The sequence below is a fragment of the Malaya genurostris genome, chromosome 2 (genome assembly GCF_030247185.1).
Source record: "Malaya genurostris strain Urasoe2022 chromosome 2, Malgen_1.1, whole genome shotgun sequence".
Classification (NCBI taxonomy): Eukaryota; Metazoa; Arthropoda; class Insecta; order Diptera; family Culicidae; genus Malaya; species Malaya genurostris.
In genome coordinates, this window is record NC_080571.1 from 106,925,782 (window position 1) to 106,944,595 (window position 18,814).

The following is an 18,814-nucleotide window of genomic DNA, read 5'->3' on the forward strand; positions in this document are numbered from 1 at the left end:
TTTACATAAGTGCGGACATTGGGAACAACATGTTCAAGTGCAGGGATTATGGTCTCCTTGCTTCTCTTCAGCGTCATGGACTTGCAACAATACCAGCTCGTAAGTAACGATCGTGCCGGCAATCTGAAATAGAAAACGACAGTTATGAAGCGTGATATTAGATATTGATATTAGAAGCAGTAATGTAAGATCCAATCAATGATTTGAAGCAAAGTGGAACGATGTAAAAAAGTTAAAATAGAAATTTAAAGTAGAAAGCAGTCATTCAGAAGTCAAGAGTAAAAAATCAACAAGAAAAAAGCCTCCCAAATCCCTAGTCCCAAATACAGAGTCCCGAGTTCAGAATCCCAGGTTCAGAGTTCTAGATTAAGAGTCTTGAGTACAGGGCTTATATTCCAGAGTCCAGTCTCAAGAGTGCAGTGATGAGCCCTGAGCCGCCCTGAACCCTGAGCCCTGAGCCCTGAGCCCTTAGCCCTTAGCCCTTAGCCCTGAGCCCTGAGCCTTGAGCCCTGAGCCCTGAGCCAAGAGCTGAGCTGAGAGTCAAGAGTCAAGAGTCAAGAGTCAAGAGTCAAGAGTCAAGAGTCAAGAGTCAAGAGTCAAGAGTCAAGAGTCAAGAGTCAAGAGTCAAGAGTCAAGAGTCAAGAGTCAAGAGTCAAGAGTCAAGAGTCAAGAGTCAAGAGTCAAGAGTCAAGAGTCAAGAGTCAAGAGTCAAGAGTCAAGAGTCAAGAGTCAAGAGTCAAGAGTCAAGAGTCAAGAGTCAAGAGTCAAGAGTCAAGAGTCAAGAGTCAAGAGTCAAGAGTCAAGAGTCAAGAGTCAAGAGTCAAGAGTCAAGAGTCAAGAGTCAAGAGTCAAGAGTCAAGAGTCAACAGTCAAAAGTCAAAAGTCAAGAGTCAAGAGTCAAGAGTCAAGAGTCAAGAGTCAAGAGTCAAGAGTCAAGAGTCAAGAGTCAAGAGTCAAGAGTCAAGAGTCAAGAGTCAAGAGTCAAGAGTCAAGAGTCAAGAGTCAAGAGTCAAGAGTCAAGAGTCAAGAGTCAAGAGTCAAGAGTCAAGAGTCAAGAGTCAAGAGTCAAGAGTCAAGAGTCAAGAGTCAAGAGTCAAGAGTCAAGAGTCAAGAGTCAAGAGTCAAGAGTCAAGAGTCAAGAGTCAAGAGTCAAGAGTCAAGAGTCAAGAGTCAAGAGTCAAGAGTCAAGAGTCAAGAGTCAAGAGTCAAGAGTCAAGAGTCAAGAGTCAAGAGTCAAGAGTCAAGAGTCAAGAGTCAAGAGTCAAGAGTCAAGAGTCAAGAGTCAAGAGTCAAGAGTCAAGAGTCAAGAGTCAAGAGTCAAGAGTCAAGAGTCAAGAGTCAAGAGTCAAGAGTCAAGAGTCAAGAGTCAAGAGTCAAGAGTCAAGAGTCAAGAGTCAAGAGTCAAGAGTCAAGAGTCAAGAGTCAAGAGTCAAGAGTCAAGAGTCAAGAGTCAAGAGTCAAGAGTCAAGAGTCAAGAGTCAAGAGTCAAGAGTCAAGAGTCAAGAGTCAAGAGTCAAGAGTCAAGAGTCAAGAGTCAAGAGTCAAGAGTCAAGAGTCAAGAGTCAAGAGTCAAGAGTCAAGAGTCAAGAGTCAAGAGTCAAGAGTCAAGAGTCAAGAGTCAAGAGTCAAGAGTCAAGAGTCAAGAGTCAAGAGTCAAGAGTCAAGAGTCAAGAGTCAAGAGTCAAGAGTCAAGAGTCAAGAGTCAAGAGTCAAGAGTCAAGAGTCAAGAGTCAAGAGTCAAGAGTCAAGAGTCAAGAGTCAAGAGTCAAGAGTCAAGAGTCAAGAGTCAAGAGTCAAGAGTCAAGAGTCAAGAGTCAAGAGTCAAGAGTCAAGAGTCAAGAGTCAAGAGTCAAGAGTCAAGAGTCAAGAGTCAAGAGTCAAGAGTCAAGAGTCAAGAGTCAAGAGTCAAGAGTCAAGAGTCAAGAGTCAAGAGTCAAGAGTCAAGAGTCAAGAGTCAAGAGTCAAGAGTCAAGAGTCAAGAGTCAAGAGTCAAGAGTCAAGAGTCAAGAGTCAAGAGTCAAGAGTCAAGAGTCAAGAGTCAAGAGTCAAGAGTCAAGAGTCAAGAGTCAAGAGTCAAGAGTCAAGAGTCAAGAGTCAAGAGTCAAGAGTCAAGAGTCAAGAGTCAAGAGTCAAGAGACAAGAGTCAAGAGTCAAGAGTCAAGAGTCAAGAGTCAAGAGTCAAGAGTCAAGAGTCAAGAGTCAAGAGTCAAGAGTCAAGAGTCAAGAGTCAAGAGTCAAGAGTCAAGAGTCAAGAGTCAAGAGTCAAGAGTCAAGAGTCAAGAGTCAAGAGTCAAGAGTCAAGAGTCAAGAGTCAAGAGTCAAGAGTCAAGAGTCAAGAGTCAAGAGTCAAGAGTCAAGAGTCAAGAGTCAAGAGTCAAGAGTCAAGAGTCAAGAGTCAAGAGTCAAGAGTCAAGAGTCAAGAGTCAAGAGTCAAGAGTCAAGAGTCAAGAGTCAAGAGTCAAGAGTCAAGAGTCAAGAGTCAAGAGTCAAGAGTCAAGAGTCAAGAGTCAAGAGTCAAGAGTCAAGAGTCAAGAGTCAAGAGTCAGGAGTCAAGAGTCAAGAGTCAAGAGTCAAGAGTCAAGAGTCAAGAGTCAAGAGTCAAGAGTCAAGAGTCAAGAGTCAAGAGTCTAGAGTCAAGAGTCAAGAGTCAAGAGTCAAGAGTCAAGAGTCAAGAGTCAAGAGTCAAGAGTCAAGAGTCAAGAGTCAAGAGTCAAGAGTCAAGAGTCAAGAGTCAAGAGTCAAGAGTCAAGAGTCAAGAGTCAAGAGTCAAGAGTCAAGAGTCAAGAGTCAAGAGTCAAGAGTCAAGAGTCAAGAGTCAAGAGTCAAGAGTCAAGAGTCAAGAGTCAAGAGTCAAGAGTCAAGAGTCAAGAGTCAAGAGTCAAGAGTCAAGAGTCAAGAGTCAAGAGTCAAGAGTCAAGAGTCAAGAGTCAAGAGTCAAGAGTCAAGAGTCAAGAGTCAAGAGTCAAGAGTCAAGAGTCAAGAGTCAAGAGTCAAGAGTCAAGAGTCAAGAGTCAAGAGTCAAGAGTCAAGAGTCAAGAGTCAAGAGTCAAGACTCAAGACTCAGGAAACAAGTATCCTGTGTCTGAAGTCCAGAGTGCAGGTTCCAGAGCCCAGAGTCAAGAGTCTAGCCTTAAGAATCAAGAAGTGAATATTCCTCATTATATATCAAACTTTTTCAAGATTCATTAGTATCTAGAAGAAGTGACTAAACTATCATTTAGTAGATTGGGCTTTTCTGTTGGACAGTTTTAATCATTCTTTAATTACCGAAAATGGGCGCGCCATCGTAGTAATTCTAAGAACAAATATAAAAACCCTTTTTAATGCACCTAGTAATGTGATAATGCCTTTCTCTTCTTTCATAACAGTCTCATGAAAATATGTTTCATACTTTTATTAAATAATTTTGGATACTAATTTTGACACCAATTGATTCAGATTGATTCGAGTAGTTCACAAAAGCATGCTTCAGTGTTTATGTCACACAGTCAGCATCATTTTTCCAAACTAGTGCTTGACATTTGCGTTGCCTAATTGTATCAGAACAGTGATGCTAATCTAAAAAAAACCTTCTTAGTCTACTTAGTGAAATTTTCATATATCTTGAAAAATCATCATAGGGGGAAGGACATGAAATTTTCGAAATCGAAAAAAAATCTATGGTGCTTTTTCAAGATCGAAAATTGTCAAACCTTTACCACCGGGCAGTACCCCTTACGCATGTCCGATTTAGGTCAAATTTTGCATGAGCTTAACGAAAATAGAGGTGATTTTAGCACCCTTATATATATATATATATATATATATATATATATATATATATATATATATATATATATATATATATATATATATATATATATATATATATATATATATATATATATATATATATATATATATATATATATATATAAGAGCGGTAAAAATCAATGTGTTTTGTCGGTTACGTCACTTATACCACTTGGAACCACTTTCAAACGAGCCCAAGTTTGTTAAAATCGGTTCAGCCATCTCTGAGAAAATTGAGCGCGTTCAAATATCTTCGAAAAGTGCACACACATACACGCATACATACATACATACATACATACATACATACATACATACACACACACAAACATTTTCCGATCTCGTCGAACTGAGTCGAATGGTATATAACACTATGAGAGGTATATAACACGAGAGATTCCCTAGGAAAATAATAAAGAAGATAAAAATAAATGGTAGGCCAAAAATTCATACTACTTCGAAGAGTGAACACCTTTCAAAAGAAAACTAATTCGAACAAACTTATAAGCTCAAGAAGTTTTGAAAGTGGAAAAATTCCCCAAAGTGAATAGGTATAACTTAGCTGAAAACAAACAGCACTATGAATTTCGAACTAAGAGTTGCAACAAAAACCTATGAAATTGGTATTGCATAATGAGTGAAATACTAACCTTCAGAATCAATTTCCGTGTGAGAAAGAAAAATCCAAATCCAGAGAGAGCAACTGTATCGTGTTCCACCTGTTCATGAAAGCGCTGAATCTAGAAAATAAATCAATCTGTTACGATCAGTTATAACAAAAAAACATCTATTCTAGTAGCTTACATCATTCAACTTTCTACAACTAATCTCATTTATCCATTAATGCGAGTCCAATCGATTTCATTATTTCTAGGCGAAAAACTCTCGAAATTAAATCGAAAACTTTTGTAACTGCTTAGCACAATGAAGTAGCATAAGCCTAAGAAAATACAACCAAACAGCATATAGGTTAAGGAAAAATAGGGGTGAATTAGACAGAGCCTGCTTGGAAAAAACAGTAACATCTGGCGGACCAATCTAGTCCAAGTTTCTCGCACAGACTATTACAGCGGAGTAAGGCCAATGCATAAGTTTCGATAGCTGTCAATATCTGCTTTCTCGAAGCAATGTCAGCCATCACATCAATCGTCTCATTAAATAACTAATTCTTTAACGATTAGTTTAGTTAATAGAGAACCATCGGATCGTTGAAGGTACTATTTTGCAATAGATATTTTGATTGAATAAAATTAACGCTATACGTTCTTCTGTCAAACTTTAAGATTTTGGGAATTTAAAAAATAACTCTACCATGCTCAAATGTTCCTTACCGCACGTTGAAAGCATTAAATCGTTTCAACTCCGGGTGAATTCAACCAAAAAACTTCTCAGACGACTGTGACCGTTTAGATAACCTCCGATGATTTCACTCGCCTATAAATCTTAGTTCAACGAAGCGAAGGCTTGTCAACGAATTAAATTGCCTGAAGTCAACTTCTACAACAGAAAGAAACGGAAGCCTACAATAAAAAAAAAGTTACTTTATTCAAAGTCAAAGTTTCGTAGCTGACGACGAGTGCCTGCTGATTTTGCTATTGTATTATTTGAAATTAAAGTTTTAATTTAAAATTAAGAACAGAACAGCTATCAAGGTGTTATATATAGTATCTTACAGTCTGGGAACATGAGCTCATATATTTCAATTTCAATCAATTTAAAAGTTGATTTTTTTTTCGAAAAAGCAAAACGTATCGAATAGCACATGTTTAAGAATCATGAAAAAATTTGAGTAAAATAAGCCGCAAAACGATTTCTTTCAAACTCATTTGAGGTGACGGTTACATACACTCGTGTCACAAAAACCAATGAACTGCATTGCGTTGCTACTCCATTATTGATCAGAATAATTTGAGCTGGCAAATTGGTTTTTTTCTGAAACAACGTGCTTGAGAACAACACGTTGTTTCACATTGTGCAAATTGCATTGATCTCTGCATGCTGATAAATACCGCCCACATCCGCATGCAGATCTACTTGGGAAGGGAAGGAATTTTTTTTCGATTTTCGCATCCTCGTTCGAAATGGGGAATTGAAAATTTTAACACAATTCATCTGAAATTCCGAAGCTGGAAGGATTGAAATGAGGGTGTAATTCAATACCAGCATATAGGACATGATTTGCATTGTGGAAATCGATACTGCTATCTCTGAGATGAAGTGAGTTTCGCTTTAGAGTTTTTGAATACTATTTCCGTTTCTTCCGGAAACGGGAACCGAGAGCCGATACATCCGAAGTCATATTGTTGGCCATGAACTAACAAGACATACACAATAGAAGAATTATATGACAAGTACGAAAGATTTTATTTTTGCCTTTCTCATATAGAAAGGTTAGGACCAACCATTTAATTCCAAAGAGGTGAGATATTGAATCCATATCCAGCGAATGACTCACGACGATCGCCGCTACGATGCAACCCGATGACTCCAAAAGGTGCGTCAGCTACTTTGTACGGCGCGCTCAATTCTCAACACTCTTGTTTTCGGCGTCATTGACACACCCCTTAGGAGAAGAAAACGACGACAACTCTATTGATTATAATGCTTATCATCCAAATGCTGCACAATTTAATAAGTCATCATTGGAGGTCATAGTTTATGGCCAGAATTTTAATAGAATGAAAAGTGCGTTGAAAATGACTGAAATTTGTAATAAAATATTAAGTAGTTCTTATGCAATAATCTTAGCTACAGAAACAAGCTGGGATGAAAGTGTTGGGAGTGAAGAAGTTTTCGGCAATAATTACAATGTGTTCAGAGATGATATTCGAGCACGTATGCGTAATTCAAGCACGTATGGGTGAAAACTCGTCTGGCAGAGGAAACACATATTTTCTGCTCAGTGTATTTTCCCCCAAACAACACTTGTAACTAACCTTCCTTCCGGAATGAAAGTACACATTTATGGTGACTTCAATCAACGTGACATTGACTTTTTCCCAGACTCTGAAAATGAGAGCATCCCACTACCAGTGGTAGAAGAGAATGAAACCCTCCAATATATCCTTGATCAAGTTGCATGTCTAGGACTCAACCAAATTAATTACGTTAAAAATCAGCAAAACTGTTACTTAGATTTTTTACTAACAAATTCACAAGAAGACTTCTGTCTTACCGAATCCCTTACCCCCTTATGGAAAAATGAAAGATTTCACACTGCAATTGAGTTGTCCATATTTGTTCATGAGTATAATAGACCCGATGAATATGAGTATGACGAAGTCTTTCAGTATGACTTGGCAAATTATGATAACATAAAGTTAAAATTAAGTAACATTGATTGGCAAACCATTTTCAGGGCGTCTAATGTTGATACTTCTGTGGATATGTTATAAGATTTTATTTGATACTATTAATGATCAGGTACCTTTTAGGAGAATTAGACGACGACCTAACTATAAATATCCAATATGGTATAATGATAACATTAAAAATCTGAAAAATTGAAAACCGAAGGCCCACAAAAAATATAAAAGAGACAGTAGTAGCGTCAACTTAGGTACTTACTTAAAAACTTGTGACCAATTGAAATCGCTTCCAAGGAGTACTATTAAAAACGGAGAGTGAAATCAAATCTTGCCCGAAGAATTTCTTCAATTACGTAAAACAAAAACTGAAATCTAATAATTTTCCCTCAAAAATGTTTTTCAAGGGTAAGACTGCTGACAACTCGGAAGATATTTGTACACTATTTGCAAATTAGTTCCAAGAAACCTATACTACGTTTTCCGAAGAGGATCGAGACCGTGAATATTTTAATTTCTTCCCTTAACATGCTTGTGGCATTAATATCCATCACATTAGTGTCCAAGATATTATGCAAGCGCTCAATAAATTAGATATCTCTAAAGGTCCCGGACCTGATGGAATTCCTCCCATATTCATGAAAAAACTATCGTTAGAACTAGCCACACCCTTGTTTTGGCTTTTCAATAAATCACTCATGACCGGTATTTTTCCTAAAATCTGGAAGGACTCCTATTTGGTACCGATTTACAAAAGTGGAAAAAAATCAGATGTGTGTAATTATCGAGGAATTGCAATTATCCCCTGCATTCCTAAACTTTTTGAACTTGTTGATTTATGCCGATGACATGAAGCTCTTCCTAGAAATAAAAAGTGATGTAGACAAGGTGGTATTTCAAGATGAAGTGCAAACGTTCCATGTCTGGTTTAACAAAAGCCTTTTGAAACTGAACGTCAATAAATGTAAAGTAATAGCTTTCAGTAGGAAACAAAACACACCAGATATCACAATTAAACTAGGCGATCAAACAGTAGAAAGATGTATTAGAATTAGAGATCTAGGAGTAATTTTAGATAAAAAGTTGACTTTCATCGATCACTATAATACGATAATAGGCAAAGCTAATAACATGCTTGCATTTATAAAACGCTTCAGCTATTATTTTTGCGATCCTTACACGATTAAAACATTATATATTGCCTACGTAAGGTATATACTTGAATATTGTAGCATTGTTTGGTCCCCATTCTCAATCACTCACAAGGAACGTATAGAATCAGTTCAAAAGCAATTCCTATTATTTGCACTCCGTAAGTTAGGTTGGGCAAGATTTCCTCTATCATCATACAAAGCTCATTGCCATCCACACACTAGAAGAGCGTCGAGAACAATTAATGGTTTCGTTTATACATAACATCGTTACACATCGGGTTAATTCATCTGGACTTCTGTCTAAACTTAATTTTTATATACCTTCCCGGCAATTACGAAACCGAGCTATATTCTATATTAGTCATTATCGTACCAACTATGCTAAATTTGGCCCATTAAATAAAATGATGTCAACTTATAATAAACATTGCGGAGCAATTAACTTTACAATGACGACAGCCCAGCTCAAACAAACTTTTAATTCAATACGACCTAGGTCCTAGAACATAATGCACATTAATGTTTATTTTAGAAAATATCACACGTGTTAAAATGTAATCAATCCAATGTAATGGTCTACTATAGTTTGACGACAAATAAATAAATAAATAAATTACCCGGCGTTGATCGGAAATGTTTCGTGAAGGTAAGGCCGCAAAACGATTCTAAAATCATTGTGAAATCAGACTGGGCCGAGTACCATTTGACTCAATCCGTCGAGTACGCAAAATGTATTTGTGTGTATGTGTGTATATGTGAATATAACGTTTTTTTTCGCACTAACATTTCTCGGAGAGGGCTTAACCGATTTTTACAAACTTAGATTCAAATGAACGGTCTCCCTCGGCGTTGATCGGAAATGTTTCGTGAAGGTAAGGCCGCAAAACGATTCTAAAATCATTGTGAAATCAGACTGGGCCGAGTACCATTTGACTCAGTCCGTCGAGTACGCAAAATGTATTTGTGTGTATGTGTGTGTATGTGAATATAACGTTTTTTTTCGCATTAACATTTCTCGGAGGTGGCTTAACCGATTTTTACAAACTTAGATTCAAATGAACGGTCTCATAGTTCTATACAAAACTTCTGAATTTTATCTGATCCGACTTTCAGTTCCGAAATTACAGGATACAGAGAAAATGGGGTTGCTGGGGCTCAAACCAGTTCCAATCGATAGGCCAAACGTATCCATTCCGGCGATAGCAGTCCCCGGCTTCCGGTTCCGGAAACACGGGAAACAGTTATCACAAACTTTAAAATGGAACGAACTCACTTTTCTAAGCGATGGTTTGGCCGATTCTAACAAACTTAAGATCAAATAAAAGATCTTATGATTTCATACATACAGAAGGGTCTCGTATAACGCGGTTCACCGGGGGCGTGAAAAACGAATCCGCGTTATACGAGACCCGGAGCATATGGGATTTCGTAGCTATGAACGATTATCTTGCTCCTGTCAACAGATAGCACCATGCAGTCTTCTTCAAACTTGTTATAATTACTCAGACCCACCATTCCAAATCATTTGGTAGACAATTATGAAAATTAATCCGCCAGGGGCACTTTGAAAAGAGCTTGAAATAACTAATATGTTTACAATAGAGAAAATTATTCCAACATGAAATATCGCGAATATTTTAGCATCTGGAATCTTCAAACAACTTTTCGAGAGACTCAAAGTTTATTAACAAGTTAAAAGTATATTTCGGAATCACTCCATCAGATGGAATTAGTGTGTTTGCTATGGTGCAAATTTCATTATCAAAATCGCTCTAAATCTTTTAATTTTTGAACTAAAAGATTTAGAGTGATTTTGTCTTCTACAAAAAATGTTCGGAATGTCTTTATGCCTACATTATGAAATTAAGATTAGTTAGGAACTCAGGCACCCAGCCCAAGTAACAATTCTAATGCCTTATGGGTTTGATTATAATTAATAGGAGTTCTGTAATTGATTTTTCAATCACTACATGTTTTATGACAACTATAATAAGTATCTCTTTTGACAAGTAATATCATAGTTTTTAAATCTTCTATAAAACCCTTTACCTAGACTAACATCTGGACTAAAAATAAAACAATTTGTACTAGAATAAAACCATGCAAACACTCTTAATGCATGGACTATTTGATTTATTACTTCTTAGGTTAAGTGTAATTTGCATTAAAGAAAATTTCATGGCCGACATCAAATAAACTTCGAAATGCAAAAACGAGGAAATATGATGGACTTTCATGATTCATTTTAAGAACGTATGCACAAGTTTTAAAGCCACGAAATAGTTTTATACAAAAAGACGATGAATCACAAAAAATTAATTTCATAAATCATGGAGATCTTCACAAAAACCGCATTTATTTCAAAGCGAATAGTTATAGTTCTTATTTTTATCCATACATTCACGATAAGAATAAATGCGCATGTGTTCGGAAAAAGCCTCAAACTCGTAATTAAAATCTAATATATTCTTACTGATTGCATTCAAAGCAGACATGACACACACATAGTCAAGAAAAATATCATCAAAACCACAGTTTATTCATTCCATCCGAAAAAATTTAATGTTGATCGTAAAGCTGGTTTCAAAATTTTCTTGAATTAAGAGTTTCAACGCAGGTTTATGCTGATTCTTCACTTTGCTTTATATACCTTATGAGGTATGGTCCACTTGGCAGGAACATTATCTTATAGAGGTTTTCGGTAGACTTTCGTGGAGCTTATAGTTTCAATGCAAGATTTATTATGTAGCATTGAAGACAGCTACAAGTATTTATTAATATTAAAAATGTTACTTGGGAGTGGTGCAAGAGGGCTAGGGAAGAAAATTGATTCTATTATATCTTTAAAATTTGATGATATAGAATGTTGGTGTTTTCGGAAAGAATGTTCCGGAGTTAAAAACAGATCAAATTGTGTAAACAGTATCATGTTAACTTATTAAAATAGTTTCTTCGAGAAGGTGTTTTAAGGTTTCAATGCCCATTGAATGAATGAGTTCTTATTATATCGATAACATCACTCTCGTAAATAATTCTGATTCTCAGTTACTGAAGACTACCTTTTAGATACAATAAGAACTGTTTGGTCAATCATTTAATAGGTATTGAAACCCTAGAACACCTTCTCGTAAAAACCATTTGGATGAATCAACATGAATTTCCAACCCTGATTTGCACATTAGCGTCCCCAATTGGAGAATTTTCAACTACTGTTTACACCATTTGATCTGTTTTGAAATCCGGAACATTCTTTCCGAAAACACTAGCTTTCTATATCATCAGAGTTTTGAAATATCTCAAAATAAATCTTCTATCGTCAAATTATGAGCTCACTAGCGCCATTCGGTGGACAAGTTTTGTTTTTGTTAGTTTATGTAAAATGATTGACGACTTCGGCTTAACCAATCCCCACTTTCCGACTCCGTAAGTACCGGAAACAATGGTGAAAAATGTGTAGCCGGGTTTTCATATAAAAACTGCCCCCAAGCAGAACAAAAATTAATATACGCTGTTTGACAGGATTTATATTGGAGATAATTTCCCCAACATTTTAACCCTTTAACTGTCATATTGGTAGTTAAAGGGTTAAAATATTTAACCCTTTAACTACCATATGGGTGGTTCTTCTGATTTTCATTTTATTTATTTTTTTCAAAAACCTCTTTAGCAAAAAAAATTTTAAAAAATCAGGAATATTTTAGGGATTATGGGAAACTTTTCTGATTTTTTTCAGAATTTTTCAAAATGTATTTCATGTGAAAAAAAATGTTCAAAATTTTCGAATTTTTTTTAATCGCACTTAAAATTTTGGTACCACTTTAGATTTTAAATAAAAATTAATCATTTATGAGTACATAACGCTGTATTTTTTTTCAGATTTTTTAAAAATGTGGAAAGCCATGCGTCATTCGGAAAGCCATGCGTCTCCATCAAACTGTCATCATCCGATGGAGACGCATGGTATTTAGTTCTAAGATCATGTAGCACATGTCCTTAGAACGAAATACCATGCTTTTCCATCTACAACTTGAGTTCAGGACTTAAGAAAGAATTTTCATAAGGAAGGATCGGTGAGAGAAACATGAATCAGAACTAATGAATTGACAAATATTTAGGTTTTATTATACGGTAACTATATTTAGTAAAAATTCTAAAGAACAATTAAATTATAGTTCTTTTGCAAAAAAAAGTATTCCTAGATACCAAGCACAAAGTCAAGGAAAATTAGAAATCAAGCGAAATCTAAAAAACTATCAGTTTTAAGGTTAAATGTTCGTCGACGTTCTGTATCACATGGTATGAATAGCCAAGTTGTTGAAACTGCTCAACAAGACAGCTGAAGTCAAACGGCTCAAGCTCATAAAGACGGATTAACCAAACTGAGACCGGACTAACAGTAAATCCTTCGAAACAAAATGTATAAGAGGGAAAGGCTTTAAAATTTAACACCTTTCTACTCCAATAACAGTGCGTGGCGACGATATTGTGGTGGTTCATTAATTCGTGTATTCATTCATTCCTATCATACGTCCAGCTGAAACTGGACAGCTACGATCGGCAGGGCATGTCATCATCCAGACAACAAACATTTGAAAATGGTTCTTGAATGTGATTAGGAAGGCTCAGGAAAAAGAGAAGCATAGCGAGCAAGGTGGATCGATCAAAAAACGCAAAAAACTGAAAATATTAAGTTTAAAAGAAAATTTTGTTTGTATAGAAAATCGACGATGCGAATTTATACGTTCTTTTTGGGTCTTCGGAACTTGCTGCAGGCGCTTCGGCTGGATGTCTATCTGGTTTACAGTATTTCTTAGAACAGCTAATAACTAACCTCGAAACCTCGTAAAGCTTGAAGTAAATTTTTAAGGATGGATTACTGACTGCTTCATGATATTTCTAATCTGCTTAAGCTAATCATTCCATTTTTCGAACGACCAATTACCAAATGCAAATCGTGAATATCATATATGAAGGAGAAATCGTAGCATGTAAAAACCATTAGTTGAGTGATCTAGTGTTTCATTCATTGACTTGAAAGATATGAAAAATATTGGTATAATCACTCCTCCGCTACAACAGAAGAACTCCACATTTCTTCATATAATTTCTTCTGATATTGATTCTCAGGACCGAACTAAACACCATTTATTAATTGTAAATCAAGTATTATGCAAAATTATGTGGTGGTTCGACTAATGAGACGACTATTGATACGATTACTTAACGAATTCAGTGTTCATGTAAAAGTTAATGGACACAATATTCAATAAAAAGGTAATTTGAACTTTAGAATGTCTCATTTTATCGCTAGATTGTCAATCGAAAATTAATCCTATGATTATCATGCTACGAACATCCATCAAACACGATTAAGTAATATCACCAGACTAACGGTGAAGCAGTTTAAGGACAACAGTTTTAACAATTCTATTTTTTTACCGATAATCGCAAGAATTTGCATTAAAATTTTTAAACGTCTCCAGTCTACGATTGAGCCTTAACACGCAATGACAAACAAAAAGTCACGAGAAAATTTGTGGAATCAATTAAAAGTATTTATCTTGGTCATCTCTGCTCCATTCTTCATTCCTTCATGTCGAAAACATTAGTTTGCGTAGCAAAAGCAGAGCTGCTAAATGTCACTATCAACTAGCAACTTTGCACGACGAAGATTGGAAAGCTTATGTCACTGGACTGCTGCCAACCAGTCTCTACCAATCATCATATATTGAGTGTCTGAGAGCCGATCTGTCATAACTTAAATTCTCTTGATATTTCACTCACCAGGACGCTCATTGATTGCCGATGCGATTGATATTATCTTCATTTTTCCTGTCACTGCTTGATTACGATGTGACTAAATATTAATCAAACAGCATAAACATTGAATTAAATTCATTTACACCAATAAACTCCGATGAGTTTTTGCAAAGAACGATGAACTTTATCAATTTATGTTTATGTTAGTACTCTCATGTTTTTTTACTTCATCAGGGAATAGGAGAATGAGAGAGAAAACAAGAAAGTCGTCTGTCTTTGACTAAGTATACTTCGACTTGGTCTTAGAACCACAAACATATTTCCAGGCATGACAGTCACGATCTGGCACCAATGATGATAAATTGGTTGCACTGCCGAGTTCCGATCATACATTCATAATGCAAATGTCAAACCGTGAGAACCCTTTAGGTTCGGTAGCTCATTTGTATACCATATGATCAAAAAATTTTCACCGGAATTTTCATTTTAAAACTCCCGCGCTTGTCCAATCGGTAAACTTTTATTCTCTCAACGTTGGCAACACTTTTATACACATTCTGTCAAATTTTGACGCATATCGTACGATTAGTTTTTGTTTGGCGTCTATACAAAGAAGTTGAAAAATTTTCGTGTGGTGATTTTTATAATGGATGGTTTCGACTCGCCTTCGAAGCGCCATTCGGTCGATTGTTATGCGGTTTCGATGTCATGTTCATAGATCCACACCTCATCACCAGTTATGATGCATTCGATGAATGTGGGGTCACTATCTGCGTTGGAAATCATCTCTTTGGCCACATCAACACGACGCTGTTTTTTAATGAAATTCAGCTTTTTTGGCACCAATCGAAAAGCAACGCGGTGAGTGCGGTCATTTCAGAAGGTACGAACCACATTTTTTTTAATATTTATAAGCACGTACATGTCTTTATCATTTATCTTTGATAGAACTATCGGGTATCTCATTTGACAGACACATTGACCGTACCGATTACAGTTGACGATGATTTTAGTCAGTCTGTCAAGGTCATTTAACATGACTGACAATTTGCAGCTCTGAGCAAAAGTTTTTTACAAATTCACAATAATTTCTGATGATATTTCTTCTTCGGGCCAAAGTTAATGTTGTGAATATGAATTAGTCGTAGTTCGTTCATTGTAGGCCAAGTAATCAGTAAAATAATAGAAAAGAACATTAACGTTTGATAATGCTGCAGTTAAAAACATAAATTCAAAAAAATAATTTCAGGCGATATGACGACTGATATAACTGTTTTGAACGCTCATAACTCCGTCATTTGTTGATGGATTTATAAAATTTAGCTACCAATCGATTCGGAAACATTTAACTTAAACTTATGAGGTAACGTCGTTCAAGTATTTCAATTGCATACCATTGAGAAATTGGTTTGAATTGAACTATGTTTTCATGAGCCAATCCCAGTCACAGTGCGTCAATGATGTCATCCTCTTGTCCGATTTGCGCAGTAAGGAATCTCTAAATATATGCCCAGATACTTTTTGGCTTTAGTTTACCTTTGGCTGCCAACGAAGAAGGGTGAGTGGATGACAAAGCTTAAAGTTACATTCATTCGCTCGCTGGATAGTCGCTTTTGTATGTGTGCGGTGTATTGGTACCATATTCACTGGTATTGAATACAAGTTAGATATTTATTTTGATTCTCCGGTAACTAGTAGGCCAATTTAGATTGATTTTTCGGACCTAAATTGAAGCGCTTGTATCTCGAAGATTTGTGGATGGATTTGTCTCGTTTACCTTGATTCAAAAGCTTTAATATTGTACGTTTAGAAATGTTTTAATTCGTCAACGTGACATGTGCATACTGAAATCTCCATTTACATACGAACAACACGGTGGCGCGGAAAGAGATTCAGTATAAAGTTGTGTTATGATGATAATCATAGATACTTTTTTCCATTAAATGTAGCTAAACACAATGAACTCTCTCTCAGTATAAGCCCTCAGACCCTATTATTTAACCAAACAATAATCGTGTAATCTAATTGAATAATTAGAATTTTATTTAGTCTTATAAAACATAACATTTTGGGCTAATCTTGCTTCCAAGAAACTTCTCATAGAAGGAATCCAGACTAAGTGTAACAAAAACAATGCAATGCAAAGCAAATCGTTATGCAATATCAATTTGAACAAGTTGTTATCCCACAACGAATAAAACGCTTCAAATGATTCGGAACCTAGTACAAATAATTTTCACAGACTCACACATATAGAATTATTAGTTACAATATAATATAGTATCAGATATAAACTCAAAATAAGCTGATCTGCGATTTTACTTGTATCATTTCAAAAGGACCCCTCACTGAACTTGGTTCACCGTCAGTTTCAGTTAAATTATCATTTACATCAAAACAACAAGCATCTTATCACTACATGCCTTTTAACTATGGCAACGTTTGTTCATGTATTAATACGATCCAGTTACAATAAGAAAGAAATTAAGGAATTTGTTTGCGTATGCATTGGTTCCTAATATGCAACTGTGAAAATCAATGAAAGTAACCAAATATGTTGTGCGGACTGTGTCACTTGTTTTCTTCCTTGTATTGTTGCCTTTGTATTTTCAGACACTTTCCGAAGATTATAGATGCTTTTTAACGAAAGATCATTGAAATTACACTATTAATAAGATTTTTTTGTTGACGGTTATTCACATTTTTCACATTCACATTTCTCGATCAAAATACATAAAATCTTTTCTAATCACTGTTTATAAAATGAATAAGTTTGCACGTTCTCTGTCTTGAAAATTATTATGATATAAAATAGTTTCATTTGTCCAGATTTGTATCTTGAGGTTGTTCGTATCCAAAATTGATCTTTTATGTAATTTTGCAATCATCAAAATTTAATTTCCATGAAAGGGACATTTTTCAAAAATGTATAAATTTGTGGAAGGCACCAAAATAGAGTAGAATCAATAGGTCTGAAAGAATCTAATTGACAATTTGATCATTCGTAAAAAACTAAACGCTAAAAGTAGAGTAAATTTTTAATTTGTCACTGTTTAGTGCATCCACCATCATTATTATTTTTGTATTTATTATGGGTACCTTAGAATCATTTCATTTTAATGTAATCGTGCTCGGCCGTGTCTTGCATAAAACCTATTCATTTTTTTAACTCTGTGAAACTGTGCTGCAACTGCCATTATATAGGTTTTGTAAGTTCAATTTGCTGTGCTATTTCGAAACCGGCAATAGCAGTAAAAAAAATCTGAAAAGAAGCTTGCATCAAATGCTCATATTACAAGTAGTGAGCAAAGACTCACTGCACCACTAGGTAGAATGAGACAGATTTTTACAAACTCCGAAACTCCGCTTCAGTTCGTAAACAGAGGTTTTGCTGTATATGTGGCAGTTCAGTGAAATCATAACTTCAATTGTTCGGCGCTATCTAGTGAACACCTGAGCTATTGCATTGACTGACTTACCTCTTTGTTGTAATACTGCGTCGGTAAAGTGCGGAATAGCGGCAACAATCTTTTAGACTCATCGTGAATATCGGCAGCAGACAGAGCTACTAGCACCATGCGCACCACCAAATGACCAAACGAGTACCAATAATAGATCGTCATTAGGAACTCGGGGTATTCTCTGAAATAAAATCAACTATAAATTTCTTATTTTTTTGAGCAATTCATTCGAAAAACTTACTTCAACAAACCCAGCATCTGTATACAAATAAAGAACAAATTGTTTGCAAACGAAATGGCCACAAAGAAAGCCATCTTCTTCTTAAACAGTTGAATCAATTCACAAGCCCTCTGGTAGTGTTTCCAGTGAGCATGCCAGAACTGATACGAACTGTACTCCGATTTCGAACTAATGATGATGTCGTTCACATGTCTCAGGTTATGTCGCAATCCTATGCTGATCACGATCAGAAAGAGATCGATGAAGTTCCAGTAAAACGTTAATATAGTAGTGATGACCTGGCAAACGGATCCGACGTAGATGTCATACGGGATAAACGAAAATAGCTCCGGGAAGGCTTGCATGAAATGAGCCTCTACAAGATTGGATATTCCGCACTTATAAGCTCGATATAAACCGGCTGGCTTGGCAAGTACGTGTTCGAACAGTGCACTTAGCATTAAAGTAGACATGATTACCTTAGCCTTCCGACGCAACCTACTATTGCTTGCCGATAGTTTAGGCTTCTGGGGAAGGCTCTGCTCCGTGTTTTCCCATTCTATCATCAGTTGGGACCAGTTTCGAGCTAACATGGTGAAACCCAATGAAATTAGTAGATTGAGAGTGAAGAACATCCAGGATACTGAAAAGAATAAGAGCTTATAAATGATGCCTAATATCTGTATCTGAATCAACGTACAAATCTTTGAAAACTCCACTCCAACCGTCCAAAAGGTAGCCAATGAAAATCCGGACATCATTGATCCACCCAACTGAACCAACACTGTGTAAAACATTCTAAATGAAAATACCTTAAAATAAATTCTGCCTGCCTCGGCAGCTCCATATCCCAGAACGGGAAAGATTCCGAATGTTTGACCAAGCATAATAATTGGTCTAATGACGGCTAAGAAGGTACCATCCCTGCCAAATGATACCTGCGTCCTATGTTTGAACTCCTCTGAAAAATAAAAAGGTTTTTTATCAGAAGTTTCCCTAATCCCGCGAACGCGGAAAAAACAATTACTTTCGATTGGTTGCACAAAAATATAATTGTCAACCATGTTCCATTCAGATAGCTTGAACGGAATTTCCCAGAAAAGGACTGTCACAAACCGAGGA

General features: G+C 36.1%; 1 protein-coding gene across 1 annotated transcript; it reads right to left on the bottom strand.

The window, feature by feature from the left end:
* Positions 1–7: 7 nt before the first annotated feature.
* LOC131428747 (gustatory receptor for sugar taste 64e-like) lies at positions 8–18,756 on the bottom strand. The gene is made up of 6 exons (XM_058592790.1): positions 18,720–18,756; positions 18,393–18,653; positions 17,714–18,335; positions 17,491–17,653; positions 4,443–4,532; positions 8–123 (listed from the first exon to the last, which is right to left on the bottom strand). Exons 1-6 carry the CDS (start codon positions 18,754–18,756, stop codon positions 34–36), a joined length of 1,263 nt encoding a protein of 420 aa, XP_058448773.1. The 3' UTR covers positions 8–33.
* Between the last annotated feature and the right edge of the window lie 58 nt (positions 18,757–18,814).